Source organism: Malus sylvestris, chromosome 1, assembly GCF_916048215.2.
Source record: "Malus sylvestris chromosome 1, drMalSylv7.2, whole genome shotgun sequence".
NCBI classification, from domain to species: Eukaryota; Viridiplantae; Streptophyta; class Magnoliopsida; order Rosales; family Rosaceae; genus Malus; species Malus sylvestris.
Window position 1 is genome coordinate 7485907 of NC_062260.1, and position 15988 is coordinate 7501894.

General features: G+C 38.8%; 2 protein-coding genes across 2 annotated transcripts; both read left to right on the top strand.

Annotated features, from left to right (window-relative positions):
• Nucleotides 1–2832: 2832 nt before the first annotated feature.
• On the top strand, nt 2833–3663 carry LOC126616150 (E3 ubiquitin-protein ligase SPL2-like). The gene is made up of 3 exons (XM_050284477.1): nt 2833–3211; nt 3317–3455; nt 3582–3663. Exons 1-3 carry the CDS (start codon nt 2870–2872, stop codon nt 3599–3601), a joined length of 501 nt encoding a protein of 166 aa, XP_050140434.1. The 5' UTR covers nt 2833–2869; the 3' UTR covers nt 3602–3663.
• Nucleotides 3664–7505: 3842 nt separating this feature from the next.
• LOC126632704 (uncharacterized) lies at nt 7506–8158 on the top strand. Its single transcript, XM_050303168.1, has 2 exons — nt 7506–7761; nt 7850–8158. Exons 1-2 carry the CDS (start codon nt 7582–7584, stop codon nt 7973–7975), a joined length of 306 nt encoding a protein of 101 aa, XP_050159125.1. The 5' UTR covers nt 7506–7581; the 3' UTR covers nt 7976–8158.
• The last annotated feature ends 7830 nt before the right edge of the window (nt 8159–15988 follow it).

Below are 15988 nucleotides of genomic sequence, written 5' to 3' on the forward strand. Positions count from 1 at the left end.
TGTGCACAAAAATCTGAGAAGGTAGTAGACTCATACTCTCCTCCTCTATCGGATCTAAGTGCTTTGATTTTTCTCTCTAGTTGATTTTCAACTTCTGCTTTATATGTCTTAAACATATTCAAAGCTTCGTCCTTACTATGAATCAAATAAACATAGCAATACTTACTGCAATCATCAATAAAAGTGACATAATAATTCTTTCCTCCACGAGTTGGTGTGGATTTAATGTCACAAAGATCACTATGAATTAATCCAAGTAATTCATTTGATCTTTCCAGAATTGACTTTCTTGTTTTCCTAGCAAATTTCGATTCAGTACATGTTTCACACTTATGATTAAAATCAATTTCGAATTTAGGTAATAATTCTAATTTAACCATTCTTTGCATGGAACGAAAATTAACATGTCCTAACCTAGCATACCAAATATTAGAAGACTCAACAATATAAGTAGAAACATTTATTTTATTAGTATCATCAATGGCAATTACATTGAGTTTCACAAGGCCATCAGCCATATAACCCTTTCCAACAAACATCCCACCCTTGGTAAGTACAAATTTGTTGGATTCCATTACAAGTTTAAAGCCTTTAGCAATCAGAATAGGTCCAGAAACCAAGTTCCTCCTTATTTCAGGAACATGCAACACATTCAGCAAGGTGAGACTCTTTCCAGATGTGAATATGAGTACCACTTTTCCTTTGCCCTCCACCACAGATGAGGCAAAATTGCCCATATATAGCTTTTCTCCATGGGCAGCAGGATGGTATTCCGTGAAAAGATTTCTGTTAGCGCAGATGTGCTTAGTAGCACCAGTATCCAACAGCCATTCACTCACATTTGAGACCATGTTGACCTCGGACACAACAGTAGCTAATTCTTCATTGGTGGTTGCCATGTGAGCATGGTTGTTGTTGTTTCCGTTGGCATGATTACATCCTTGCAATGATAACAATTTTATGCCTTGTGACCAGATTTTCCACACACATAGCATGCGCCCTTAATCTTCTTCAGATTCTTGCCTTTGGGAGCAAGGAAAGATTGTACAAACTGCTTGGTTTTCGAAGCCTTATTCTTCTTCAACTTGGTCTTGGAGTTTCCTCCCTCAACATAATTTGCATTGGCTTTAATGGCAGCAAACCCATAAGAACGGTCTGCCTTTCTGTGGTCTTTTTCCATTCATAGCCTTAGAATCAAATCCTCCATATTCATCTCATGACGCTTGTTCTTGAGATAAATTTTGAAGTTATTCCACAAAGTTAGCAATTTTTCAATTATCGCCCCAACTTGGAATGCTCATTGATCTAGCATCCCTCGGAGTGCAGTTCATAGATCAATTTCTGGATTTCTTCGACCTGAGAGACAACAGATTTTGAATCCACCATTGTATATTTGAGAAACTTACTGATAACAAATTTCTTTGAACCGGCATCATCAATTTTATACTTTTTCTCCAGGGATTCTCACAACTCCTTTGTTGTCTTGCACAAAGAATAAATGTCGTAGAGATTGTCATCCAAACTATTCAGAATATAATTCCTGCAACAAAACTCGGAATGATTCCAAGCTTCAGTTGTCGTGACAGTTTCTTTTGTCATTGGATTCTCATTAGACTTCAGAGCTTCTTCCTTGACAACATGAGCGAGATTCATTGTTGTCAAGAAGAACAACATCTTCTGTTGCCATCACTTGAAGTCCAGCTTTTGAACTTCTCAGGCTTTTCAAAGTATTTTGGCACAACACTATTCACATTCACAGATTGTTGATCCATAAATTTTTGTTTCAAGATTGTTGGATATAAGTCAACAATCCATGATATAATTATATATGCTAATAAATAATAAATGTGAATCGAAAAATTAACAGAGTATGAACAAAACAAAAATATAAAATAGACAACTTGAAGATTGAGGCTTGTGTACCGCAATGTCCTTGAAATAGAAATTTCGTCCCTACTCAGTGCTTGTAGTTCTATGGACGTTTGCTTCACCAAGTTAGAATTCCAGCACCGGAAAACTTAACTTCTGGCAAATTTCTGTGTAGTTCTCTCAGTAAGAAGGTTTAGGAATGTGGAAGAAGAATTTGATATTTTCTGTGTTCTAAATGCCATGCAAATGGATGTATATAATATGATTATGCCTGTTCGCAATAGGTATGAGAAAGGGATGCATCTGTTCGGAGACATCTTCTCAGATGGGTGTTTTCTTTCTGCGTTCTTTCACACTTCAAACTTCATCTGAAAGAATGAGTCCGTTGATAAAATAATAATAAAATAATGAATTAATTAAATTCAAAATTAATTAAAAATAATTAATTAAATCCAAAAATAATTAATTAAAGTATTAATTATGAATTAATTAGCACATCCCAAAGCCCAACACCAAGGGTGAGCCCAATTTTATTCTCTAAGGTCCATCACTCCAATCACTTTCTATAAGGGACAAAACCTTATAAAGTGAGGAAACCTTGTGGTGATGAGCAATGTGGGACAATGAAATTCTACTCAAAATTTCCAACATATCTTAGGGTTTTCTAACAATATCAAATATATAGGGCTCTATATATTATTTGTCTTAGCTAGGGCCCTATATATAATGAGTTATCTTGTTACCATTACTTGTCCATTATTCTAATCTAGAAACCCCTAAGATATCAGGAAACGTTCTCCTAATTCGATTGTATTTAGGATCCTGTATCTTGCGGAGCAAGTAATGCCTGTCTACGAGATAGTCCGGTATCTAGCTCCTACGAGAAAAATATATATATATAAATACGCATTCTGATTTCACAATTTCTCTCCGTACTCTCTCTCATCTCATCCATGGCCCGTCTTGTGTAAGCAAACCCTGACAACAACCACGGCGCGCAATGCCCGATCAAATTTTAATCTCCCTAGTCCCCGAACTCGCCTTCTCCTTCGATAGCCCCATTGTGGGTGTAACCCTGGCATACGCCGCAGTCCGCACCCTCCAGAAATTCAGCTCCTATTCCTCAGCCCTACGCAAGATCTGTAACGCTCCCTCCGTCAAAGTCTCAAATCTTCGTTCAATCCTCGCGTTCGATCAGCTCGGCCAGTCCGACGCAAAGCTTGTCATCGTCCGAGGCACCGTTGAAGCCAAGTCCGTCTTCGACGGTAGATGGAATGTTTTCAAGTCCGGCGTAGTCCCACCTCAAGGAACGAAAGCCGTCCTTGTTCATAGAAGCCAAAGGGTGCGTTTTTTGTTTTGTATTATTCTATCTATTTTTGGGTCTCTTTTCCATCTACTCTATTTGGATGATGATACTGAATTGGCGAAATTGAAATTTTTGGTCAAGTGTGTATTTAACGATTGGATGGCCCTTATCGGATGGCTGGAGGAAGGAACATTTGTGATTGCCGCGGTCTGGTTTTGGAGCATATTGGAAAGCATTGTGGAGGGCTTTGACAGAGCCAGGATCCAGATCCTTACAAAAGGTTGGTTTTATTCTTCTTTCTGTATTTTGATTGCTTATTTAAAGGGTTCATACCCTTATTTAATTTGTTTGAACGTGTGCATGCAAAAATATTTATGGTAATTTTGATCTATATTTATTTGTGTAGTTTCGTTTCATTCTTGTTGACCGTGGTGGTGCCCGAAAGTCAAGTTCTGGTTTTGTTAGCGTGAATGTGGATGGATCAAGGCACCCTTTACCTCTTACTACAGTTTATCGATATGTTCATCCTGTCGACGCTTCTCCCTATTCATCCTTGAAGACACATTTTGGCCATGAATACCCAGTAAGTTTTGCAAACTTTTGGCTCTTAGTGTTTTTTTTTTTTTCCTAAATGTATAGGTCGGACGATATACTCTACCTCACCAGTAATAGATGGCCACACACTACTACTTTACTAATTTTTAGTATATTAAACATATGAAGAAAAATTTAGAACAAAAGAATACAGCTCGGGCTAGGGTTTGGCATTTTCGGGCCAATTAAAGAGCCCTTTGGACCAAAACTGGAGATGGTAGTGTTTTTAGCTTCTGTAGTATTAATAATATATATATATTTTTTTATGTTGATCTGCTTTTGGTTTCGAAGGCCAGTGTGCTTGATGAAGTGAAGATTCTTCCCTTGGGAAAGGAAATTAGTGCTGTTGGTCTCTACAGTTTCAAAAATGGAGTGCCGGAAGTCAAGTCCTGCAAGGATCTTCCCTATTTTCTGTAAGTGACTTTGTTCTCAGTACATTCTTTTGAATCTTCAGTGTCGCTGTTAAATGTCGAAAAGTCATTACTCTTATTCCGGCAAATGTGCATCAACTGATTTTGTATGACTTGCAGGTCTGAGATGTCTAAGGATCAGATGGTTGTAGATCTTACACTACACGCAAAAATACTGTTATGGACTTGGGATTGCTTGCTCCAAAATCGAAGAGGCACCGTCCTCCGAATCTCGAGAGCCAGACTCCCAACATGACTACTTTCTCAAAAGCGAAGAGAGGGTAAAGGAACAGTACCATTGCTGGATAATTGGAAAGTCTCTGTGTGTCAACCTTTGTGCTTCGTGGCAAGGTAGACTAGCAAACATGCCCAACCTTTACTCACATTCGAGACAACACTCCCAACAGGATTGCTTGCTACAAAATCGAAGAGGCACCGCCCTCCGAATCTCGAGAGCCAGACTCCCAACATGATTACTTCCTCAAAAATCAAAGAGACACTGCTCTACGAATCTCGAGAGCCAGACCCCCAGCATGATTGCTTTCTCAAAAATCGAAGAGGCATCGTTCTCCGAATCTCGAGAGCCAGATACCACAAACCACTTTTTCAAAGTGCTCTGACAGAGTTAAAACATGTGAAACTGGCAGCTCCCACTACCGTGCTATGACCAAGCAGGGTAAAGGAATAGCATTACTACTTGTTGTTAGGGAGACTCCTATATATGTCGACCTCCATCCCCAACGGACAGGCAGACCTGCAAAAATGCTCAACCCTTCATCATATCTGAGAGGGCACTCCCAACGAAGCCTTTCGAAATATTCAGCTTTCTTTCCCCCCGATAATACCTCTGCAAACAAGCTATACTAGAGCAAGAATATCTCATATCATCAGGGTTAAAAGCAAGAGTATCCCATATCATGCTTTTTCCCTGTCTTTTCCTTTGGCCTTGTTTTTACCTGCAAGACAAGGAGAAAGAGAGCAATCAGTCAGCACTTGGATCAAGCTTCCAGCCAGGAACTGACTGCCTGGAACCCCTTACCTGATTACTTACCTGGCATTGCTCTCGAGTACTCATCTTCAACATCTTATGTTTCCAGGGAAGATTCCGCATCTACTTGAGGAACAGATAGGGCAAGTGCGAAGGATACAAGGAAGCATGTGGAGACAAGCGTAACAGCACACGTGCCGATACACCCATTACTCTGTCAAAAGCAAAAGTATCCCATATCAGCAGGGTGGAACGTACTCTAGATTTGATGGACTTGTTTTGACCCTCAAATTCTTCAGTCGGCCTTATACTCTGGAGGAAACCAGAAAACCCTCCAGCTCAGTTCAAGAATAAGCCTGTGGAAAGTTACTTCTTCAAAAGCAAAAGTATCTCATATCATCTCTTCTCATTTTTCTTCTTTTTATCCTTCATGCTGCTGCAAGATGGGGAGAAGGTGAACAATCAGTCGGAGCTCTGATTGCTTACCTTGTCTGTCACCTCTTTCAGCAGACCCCCTAGCTCGGCGACTTGGGAGACTCCTACTACATGGTTTGTATCGCGCTTGACCAAGCCTGAGACTACAAGTAAGCTTCAAGTGAAATTGATACATTACCTTGTGCATCTCCACCAGTTAAAGATACCACCCCTGGATGGAGGAAGATTACTTCCAGAGAAGATGCCACATCTACCTATGAGACAGATAAGGCAAGTCAAGACGACACCACACTCCGATACTTAGAAGTTTCGTGATTACGAGATCATTCTCCCACAATATTTCCTAATGTCATTTGTACTAAATCATTCACTTGTACTCACTAAAGGAAAGCTTGAACCTATGTACTTGTGTAAACCCTTCACAATTAATGAGAACTCTTCTATTCCGTGGACGTAGCCAATCTGGGTGAACCACGTACATCTTGTGTTTGCTTTCCTATCTCTATCCATTTATATACTTATCCACACTAATGACCGGAGCAATCTAGCGAAGATCACAAAAAGCGACCGTTTTCGCTACCTAGGATCTATCTTGCAAGAGAACGGAGAATTAGATGGAGATCTCAACCATAGAATACGAGCTGGATGGATGAAGTGTAAGAGTGCATCCGGCGTGTTGTGTGACCGTCGTAGGCCACTGAAACTCAAGGGAAAATTTTATAGGACGGCAATAAGGCCAGCGATGTTGTATGGCACAGAATGTTGGGCGGTGAAGCATCAACACGTACACAAAATGGGTGTAGCGGAGATGAGGATGCTTCGTGGGATGTGTGGGCACACGAGAAAGGATAAGATTGGGAATGAGGATATCCGAGGTAAAGTAGGAGTAGCCGAAATTGTAGGAAAGATGAGAGAAAATCGGCTCCGATGATTTGGACATGTGCAAAGAAGGCCGACTGACGCTCCGGTTCGAAGATGTGACTACGGGACAGAGGTTCAGGGCCAAAGGGGTAGAGGAAGACCTAGGAAAACTTTGGAAGAGACTCTAAGAAAAGACTTAGAGTACTTGGATCTAACGGAGGACATGACACAAAACCGAGCGCAATGGCGTTCTAGGATTCATATAGCCGACCCCACTTAGTGGGAAAAGGCTTTGTTGTTGTTGTTGTTGCAGTATCAATCGGAATCCTTGGCTATTCTGTTGCCAGGTACAATTTTCCTTGAAACCTTAACTTCTTGTCTTGTGAGTTATACTATTTTACAAAGTTTTATACGTTTTTTTTCTTGAAAGCAACGACATTAGATTTCATAGATAATGTTCGATCATTACATGTGTGGTTCTAAACACCCATCATTCACCAACAGAATTACAATCAGAAAAGAGTAAATTTGAAATGAAATCTAGGGGCTCTTCAAACCAAGAACAGGTAGTTGGACTCATATGCAGCGCATGGCGAGCCAGGCGGTGGGCGATTGAATTTCCTTGAAGTTGGGTGTGAGTAGCAGAAACTCCAATGATCCTGAGCATGGCTGCCTTGGAGTCTTCCACAATACACTAGTAGAAAAAACAGCTTGCGCGACGAAGAGTATTTCGTCGCGCAAGACGTACTTGAGCGATGAAAAGTATACTTCATCGTGCAAAATAGAAAAGATAGGAGAAAAAAAATTGCGTGACGAATAATTGTTGGCGTTGCGAAAAGTCAGCAAGAAAACGCGGGGTAATTTTGTTTGGCGCGAAAAACTTGCGCAACAAAAAGGGGGCATTTGCGCAACCAATGATTCGTTGCGCAAGTTCCTGTTAGCTTTGACCATTTACTGCAGGTTAATCCGAGGAATCAATACCGCATTTAATATAGGTGTTTGCGCGACAAAGGCTTCGTCGCGCAAAAGTCCTAACCTTCCTATTAATATGTGTTTCTGCTATTCTGATTCTTCACAATTCTATTATCCTTATTCTTCAAAATTCTATTCGTGTTGGGATGGCAGATAAAAACAAGGATAAGAGTGTACGCAACGCCAACCCACATGATTTGAGGGAACATTTTGAGTTTGTGCATGCGATCGCTGTAGCCATGAGGAATAATTGTCCCACTGCTGAGTGGCGTTCTTGGAAAGATGTGCCTGGGAATGTGAAGAAGGTTGTGATGGATGAACTATTAGTAAGTATATTGTTGATGGATTAATAATTAAGTTTGTGAAACTTTTAGTTATATGTTGGAATTAATTATTTGCATATATGTGTAACAGTATAAGTATACTCTTGATGATGATACGAACGAACAGCTGATGAAGTTGATGGATAATGCGTTGGAGGGAGGTTACAATCGATGGCGTTATGAAGTCTTGCGGAATGGACCAAAACCATCCAAATAGTAGTTTTAAATTTATGTTTTCTATGACAATATTTAAATTTAAGGGTTTTTTTTTTATAAGTTATGTATTTGGACTTAATTAGGTTTCAATTCCTGTTGGGTTTTTTTATTGAAACCTAATGTAAGCACCCTATCCTCAGTTTATATGTGTTTTCAATCTTCAATGAATATAGTACTTATGCTAAAAATAATTGTATGGATTAATGCATTAATTATATACAGAATAAATATTTAAGTTATTAATTATTTATAGAATAATATTTCAGGTATTAATTATTTATAGAATAAATATTTAAAGTGTTAATTATTTTTAGAATAAATATTTAAGGCATTCAATATTTTTTGAATATTTGTTTGTAATTATAAAGTTTACGTAAACATAGATATCTATATTTACGTAAACTTTATAATTACAATTATTTTATTCGTCGCATAAGACATCTTTGCGCGACGAATCCATGTGTTTGTCACACAAAGCACGGTCAGACTGTGTTCAAACCTTCCAATTCATTGCGCATTTATGATGCACTTTGCGAGACGAACTTGGAGATTTGCGCGACGAATATGTTTGTCAAACAAAGGTGTCCTAGTGCTATATATACACAGTTTCATAGCTCTAGTTTTCAAAATTTTTTTGTTTAAAAAAGAATGGCCAATTCTGGAGAAGGTTTTGGCAAAAAGAAACTTGTAATGTGATTAGAGAGGTATCGACTGAAGCAAGTGCCGTAATTTGAAGGCAAAAATTTGGTTGAAGCAAGTGCCGAATTTAAGTATGACATTGGGAATTTGGTGCTGAGGGATTGTTATGCCGAGAGTTGACGAAGTTCATGCTGGGAGAGTTATCGGTAAGTTTGTGGTAAATAATGAACAATTATTTTTGTTAAAACGTAATACTTTTTAAATTACTACTTTAATGTTATTGGCATTAATGTAGGTTCATTGGGATGTTGATGAAACCAATGAGAAGCAACGGATTTATGTGGATGGGCTTTTCAAGTAGAGTTTCCAGCAGTGGAAGTTTGATGTGTTATGGGCAAGGGAGGATTGAAGTTGATGAGGGCTGTTTTTTTTTTTTTTTTAATAAGATTTTGTGGACTTTATATTTAATTTAATGAATAAATATATGTTTAGTCCTAGACATCGTAGACACTTTCGATTTGAGGAAGCTTGGCTCCAGCGTGAGGATTGTGCTCTTGTGGTTGCAGTTGGTTAGGCCAAAAATGTTTTGGGCACCCCTTCGTATTGTGTTTGTGAGAAGATCTAGGCAACCAGTGTAGAACTTATAAAATGGAAGCATTCTCTGCATTCTGTTCAGTAAGAGATCAAGATGGTGCGCGATCAAATGCAGGTTTTATTTCAACACTCTTATGTTGGGATGGATTGGGAGATAGGTAGTTCTCTTTACTATAAGCTACAATCCCTTCTTGGGCAAGAGGAAGCGTATTAGAAACAGAGATCAAAGGCCACTTGGCTTCGAGAGGGTGATCGCAATACACGATAATTTCATCAAAAGGCTTCTAACAGGCGTCGAAAAAATAGAATAAAGGGTTTAGCTAATGAATTTGGTAACTGGCTTACCCATTATGGAGACATTGAGCAGCTTATTGTCAAGTACTTTTCCTTTATGTTTACCTTAAATGGTAAGGCTCATTTTGATGCAATTTTGAATGCGGTCCCTCAGCGGGTTACTCCGGAGATGAATCGTTTGCTTTATGCTGAATATTCAGATATTGAGATAAAAAAAAAGTCTTTATTTCATATGGATCCGTACACGGCTTCGGGTCCTGATGGGTTACCCCCTCTTTTCTATCAGAAGTTTTGGGACATAGTAGCATCGGATGTGATTGCTACGGTTAAATCTTTTCTTTCTTCCGGTCGAATTCACAAGCAGCTTAATACACCATGGTCTCTTTAATTCCTAAGGTCCCGGAGCCGAGCAACATGACTCAGCTTCGTCCCATTGCTTTGTGCAATGTTCTCTACAAGATTGGAGCTAAAGTAATTGTGAATCGGTTAAAAGGAATCATGGATGCCATTATGTTGACACATCAATGTGCTTCTGTCCCAGGTCGTCTAATTTCTGATAATTCCCTTGTTGCTTCTGAATTGGGTCACTATCTTCATAATCTCCGACGGGGAAAACGGGGCTAACTCGCCTTGAAACTCGATATGAGTAAGGCATATGACCTTGTGGAATGGTCTTTTCTTAAACAAATTATGTTGAAACTTGGTTTTGATTCTTGTTGGACAAATTTGGTTATGAGTTGTGTTACTATTGTTACGTACTCTTTCTTGGTTAATGGTTCTACTATCGGGTACATTTCTCCCTCTCGAGGCCTCAGACAAGGGGATCCCCTCTCCCCTTATTTATTTCTTATTTTTGCTAAAGGTCTCACCAATTTAATTACCCAATATAAGCAACTTGGACTCATTCATGGAGTCTCTATTTGCCGCGAAGCACCAGGTATTACACATTTGCTGTTTGAGGATGATAGTTTTGTGTTTCTGAAAGCCTCGTTTAAAGATAGTTGGTTTCAAAAATGTGCGGTATCCTTCTCGCCTAATATTAGGCGGGATATTCAGGATCAAATGGTTGCTTATTTAGGTGTGAAATGGGTGGATGTGTAGAACCGGTATCTCGGTTTTCTGATTATCCTTGGGATGAATCGTACTTCAAAATTCTTCTATATCAAAGATCGACTTTGGAAAAAATTGAAAGGTTGGAAAGAAAAATTGCTCAGTGCAGCTGGGAAGGAGATTCTTATTAAGGTTGTTGGTCAATCTCTTCCAATTTATTCAATGAACTGCTTTCTTCTACCAAAGACCTTTTGTGAGGATCTCCAGTGTATTCTTTGTCGGTTCTGGTAGGGGGTAATGATGACTCCTGCCGTATTCATTGGATGTCATGGGAAAATATGTGTCATTCTAAAGAGGAGGGTGGTCTTGGACTTCAATCATTGTATGAGTTCAATCTTGCACTCCTTGCCAAGCAAGGTTGGTGTTTAGTTCAAAATCCAGATTCCTTGGCTTCTGGTTTGTTAAAGGCTAAGTACTTTCCTTATAATAGTTTCTGGCATGCTTCAATTGGTTTTTCCCCATCAATACGTTGGCGAGGCATTGTGGAAGCCCGTTCAATACTGGAAATGGGGTATCGCTGATGGGTAGGCAATGGAAGCTCGATTAGAATATGGCATAATCGTTGGCTGGATCGCCCCTATCTTTTTAGACCTCTCATGCCTTCTTCTTCGATTGTTGGAGTGGAATATGTTTGTGATTTGATTGTTGCAGAAATAGCATCTTGGAATAGCAATTTGGTCACTACCTTATTTCCTCCTGATGAGGCTGTATTGATTTTAGCTATTCCATTGAGTTGTTGGCTTCCGTCTGATAAATTAATATGGCACTATGCTGCGAAAGGTTTGTTTTCTGTGAAAAGTGCTTATAAAGTTGCTTTTAATTGTCATTTTGAGGTTTCGTCTTCACAGTCTAGCTCAAGGGGAGCATCGGTGTGGAAGATTATATGGAAGGCAAATATTCTGGGTAAGGTTAAGATGTGTAACTAGAGAACTTGCCAAGATATTTTGCCTAGCTATTCTAATCTGGAAACCAAGGGAGTTGGAGTGGACAACATCGTATTTTGTAGTTCCTTTTCGGAGTTGGCGCTACACATGTTTAGAGATTGTCCTTTCGCTCGTGTGGTTTATGCTTCCTCTCAATTGAGAATGGGTTCTAGGCTTTCGGGTCAAGAAACTATGTGTGATTGGTTGGCACTGTGTGTGGAAATTTTATTTAAAACTCAAGTCGAGTTGTTGTTCATGATTCTTCATGGAATTTGGCGTGCTTGAAACCTATTACTTTGGGAAAACAAGTCAGTAGTCCGTCTTTGGTATCTCAATTTGCTAAGTTGCAGTTGCAGGATTTCATGCAAGCCAAACCTGTCTCCTCTTCTTGTTCTCTTCTAGGTCCAACATGTTGGAGTCCCCCAGCACCTGGATGGGTTAAAGTTAATGTTGATGGCTTTTTCCTTGCTGGATCCAATATGGGAGGTGTGGGTGGGGTATTTTGCGACGAAGCCGCTAGCTATGCTGGAGGTTTTGTTTGTAAATATCCCATGCATTGAACCCTATTGTGGTGGAGCTATTTGCTGTACGTGAGGGTGTTCGGTGGGCTGCATATAGGAATTTGGCACGAGTTATTGTGGAGAGTGACTCATTGAAGGTGGTTCAGGCTATTGGCAATAGCGTCCAGGGGTCTTCACTGTTTGATCTTCTAATGGAAGATATCCATGCTCTTTTACGGGTTTTTGTGGACTCACAGGTGTGTTATGTGCGTCGTACTACTAATGTTGTGGCACATAGTATGGCCAAGTTGGATGTTTCCTTTTCTAGTGATTTTTGTTGGTCTGAGGAGCCTCCAGATGTGATTGTGGAGGCCCTCTTCCATGAAGTTTGATTTATCATTCTCTGAATAGAATGCTATCGTTTGTTTTAAAAAAAAAAAAGAATAAATATATGTTATGTGGATGAGTATTAATATTTGCATTAATTATAATTTCTATTTGGGATAGTAAATTAGTTTTGTTAATTAATTTAATGTTTAATTAGGTTTTGAGTTTTTGATTTATAATAAAATAAAAATTTACAATACATACAAATAAAAAAGAAACACATAAATTTTTTTTAAAAATATGCATTGCGCAACGATACGTTCTTTCGTCACGCAATGTGTTGAAAAGAATAAATTGTAAAGGACAAAAAATTAAAAAAATGGTAAACTTGTGCAACGAATGTTTCTTTTTTCATTGCGCAAATGACATCGCTCAATGGGTGTTTGCACGACGAAGACCTGGTTCGTCATGCAAAATCGTTCGTCCAAAAGTGAACCTTTTAACCTGGATTCAGCCATGTACAGAGGCAAACCGCAAAAAAAATTGCAGATTGTGCCTCTGCACTCATCCCTTCGATTTTTCTCAATCCAACATCCGTCATTTCCATTTTCTCTCAATTTCATCATCTAATACTCCCTCCATCTTCTTCTCTAGGTTGATCGAGCTATCTCAGTGTGTCTGTAAGCGTTTTTTATCGTTAGGGTAAAAGTATTAATATAAATTCATACTAAATGTCTGATATTGTGTGCGATTAGCGATTGGTGGAGAACAATTGAGAAGGTATTTTCTTTGTTTTATTTTTTAAACATATAAAATTAATTAAATTATGTTGAACTTAGTTTGTTATGTTTTGTGTTGTGAAATTATATTTATATTATGTTGTTAAATTACGTGACGTACAAACATGTGTTGTGATGTACGGAGTTAATTGAAATTAACTTCGTACTTGTTTTTTATTTTTAGTAAAACTTAGTTTCCCGTTCGGGGATTAGTTGGATTTCACGCATGGATGCAGTCCAATTAATTCTTGAATTGTCCCATTATTTGGACAGTTTGGGAATGCACAATTATGACTTGTAGTTTATGGTGAAGGATTAGGTTTAGGTTGTAGAGATTTCGATGTCATCTTTGTACGTTCTTCGGGTCGTACACCAGAAGAACTGTATCGAGATGTTGCTGAAATTCATCCACGTTGAAATGTAATTTGATGTAGCCGTAAATTACGTGACATGACTATGCATTCTCGAATGGGATAGGGCCTTTACCAGAGCATAAGGTGACATTATCATTTTGTATGAAGTTGTTATGATTGTTGTATTGTTAATGGTTCCAGGATTATGGACAAGACATGGATACAGAACCCAAATAGATGCGCGGATGAATACTTGGATGGAATCGAGAATTTTATTGACTTTGCACTTACACACAACCCGGGTGCAATTAGAATCCGGTGTCGTTTTAGGAGGTGTAACAACACATTAAGGGAGACAATTGAAAATGTTTGACTTCATTTAGTAAGGAATGGAATGATTAAGACATATAATAGTTGGCACCATCATAGGGAACAATTAGACAATGCTTTGTCTTCAAACGCCACAAGAGTGGACAATGTTGAACCTATTGGGGATCCTAATGAACAAGTCATGGATATTATAAATGATGCTTTTCTATTTGCATCTACAAACACCAATCAGGAAGGGGAAGATGACGTGCCTACACCAATGGATAGTGTAGAGTTCGAACAATATGAAAAACTATTAAAAAATGCCAACCAAGAGTTATACCTAAGGTGCAAAAGACCAGAGACATGTGCAAAAGGTGTTGAATGGTCTTGGATTGGGTCATGAAAAAATTCACGCTTGCAAAAACAATTGTATTTTATTCTACAAAGAAAATAAAACATTGGATAAATGCCCTGTATGCAATGAGTCAAGGTTCAAAATGACATCTTAGAATAGAACAACTAAGATCCCACAAAAAGTCATGCATTATCTACCATTGAAACCTAGGTTGCAGCGATTGTATATGTCAACGCATACTGCCAATGACATGAGATGACATAAGGAAAAACGGGTTGATGACAATGTCTTGAGGCATCCTGCAGACGGAGAGGCATGGAAAGAGTTCAATCGAACGTTCCCTGATTTTGCTACTGATTCTCGTAATGTTAGATTGGGATTTGCCACTAATGGATTTAATTTGTTTGGGGTTTTAAACCAACACCACAGTACTTGGCCGATTTTCGTATTTCCATATAATTTGCCGCCATGGAAATGTATGAAAAAAGAATAGATGATGATGACTCTATTGATAACTGAGGATCCTGGTAGATCAATCGATGTATACTTACGGCCGTTGGTGGATGAGCTAAAAGATTTATGGACACACGGTGTGTGCACATATGATAAATGTACTGGCAAGATGTTCACTTTGCGGGCTATAATGATGTGGATTGTGAATGATTTCCCCACATATGCAATGGTTTCCGAGTGGTGCACTAGGGGTTATATGGCATGCCCTGTATGCAAAGAATACGTAACATCTAGGTGGCACGCCGAAAAAGTTTGTTACCTTGGTCATTAGAGATGGTTGCCTTGGGACCACGAGTGGCGAGAGAAGGATAAAGAGTTTGACTAGGAGAAAGAGCATTGCCTCAGACCCAGAGAATGGTCTGGTGATCAGATTTTGGAACAGCTTAACCGTTTGGATTTTGCTCCTTTCGGGACCAATGTTAGTAGGATAAGACCTTCTACACATATGAACTGGACGCACAAGTCTATGTTTTTTGAGCTCCAGTATTGGTCCAAACTAAAATTGAGACATAACCTTGACGTTATGCATGTTGAGAAAAATGTATTTGACACATTGGTCGACACAATTCTAGATATTGAGGGCAAGACAAAAGACACGATCAAAGCTCGTCTTGATTTGGAACGAATGGAAATACGACAGGGTTTATGGATGAATAGGGACAATGATAAAGCCAGAAGGGATCTTGCGTTTTTTTTTAATGAAACTGAATGACAAGGAAGAATTTTTAAAGTTTTTATCGTCTGTAAAGTTTCTTGATAGGTATGCTTCAAATATCGCGCATTGTGTGAATGTTGACGGGGGTAAATTAGTCAGCCTAAAGAGTTATGGCTACCATGTGGTTCTGCAATGCCTACTTTTTATGGGTATTCAACATCTCTTGCCAGCCGATGTAGTGAAACCAATCATGTTGTTGTCCAATTTTTTTTCGCACTCGAAGTCAAGAAGGTTGTGAAAAACGAAAGTTAATCAGTTGCGCCACAACATTGTGCAAGTTCTATGCAAGGTTGAGATGATATTTCCTCCAGCTTTCTTCACAACTATGATACACGTGATGGTTCACTTACCAGAGGAAGCATTGCTTGCTGGACCAGTCAATTTTCAATGGATGTATCCAATAGAAAGGTATATATTCCTCGTCTTTTTTATTAATCAATATTAAATATATTACAATTAGTAATGTGTGTATCGTATCGTTTTCTTTTGGCAAGCTTCTCAAAGACTTGAAGAAAAGTGTACAAAACAAAGCGAAGCCCGAATGATCCATTATACAAGCTTGGGTGGCATATGAGGTGCTTACGTTTTGTGGAATGTATT

Excerpts from the sequence above, each read along its gene's own strand:
- LOC126632704 (XM_050303168.1), top strand. The coding sequence starts at position 7,582 with ATGGCAGATAAAAACAAGGATAAGAGTGTACGCAACGCCAACCCACAT. Across the intron at positions 7,762-7,849 it reads TTGTGATGGATGAACTATTA|TATAAGTATACTCTTGATGA; the intron begins GTAAGTATATTG and ends TATGTGTAACAG.
- LOC126616150 (XM_050284477.1), top strand. The coding sequence starts at position 2,870 with ATGCCCGATCAAATTTTAATCTCCCTAGTCCCCGAACTCGCCTTCTCC. Across the intron at positions 3,212-3,316 it reads TTGTTCATAGAAGCCAAAGG|TGTGTATTTAACGATTGGAT; the intron begins GTGCGTTTTTTG and ends TTTTTGGTCAAG. Across the intron at positions 3,456-3,581 it reads GATCCAGATCCTTACAAAAG|TTTCGTTTCATTCTTGTTGA; the intron begins GTTGGTTTTATT and ends TTATTTGTGTAG.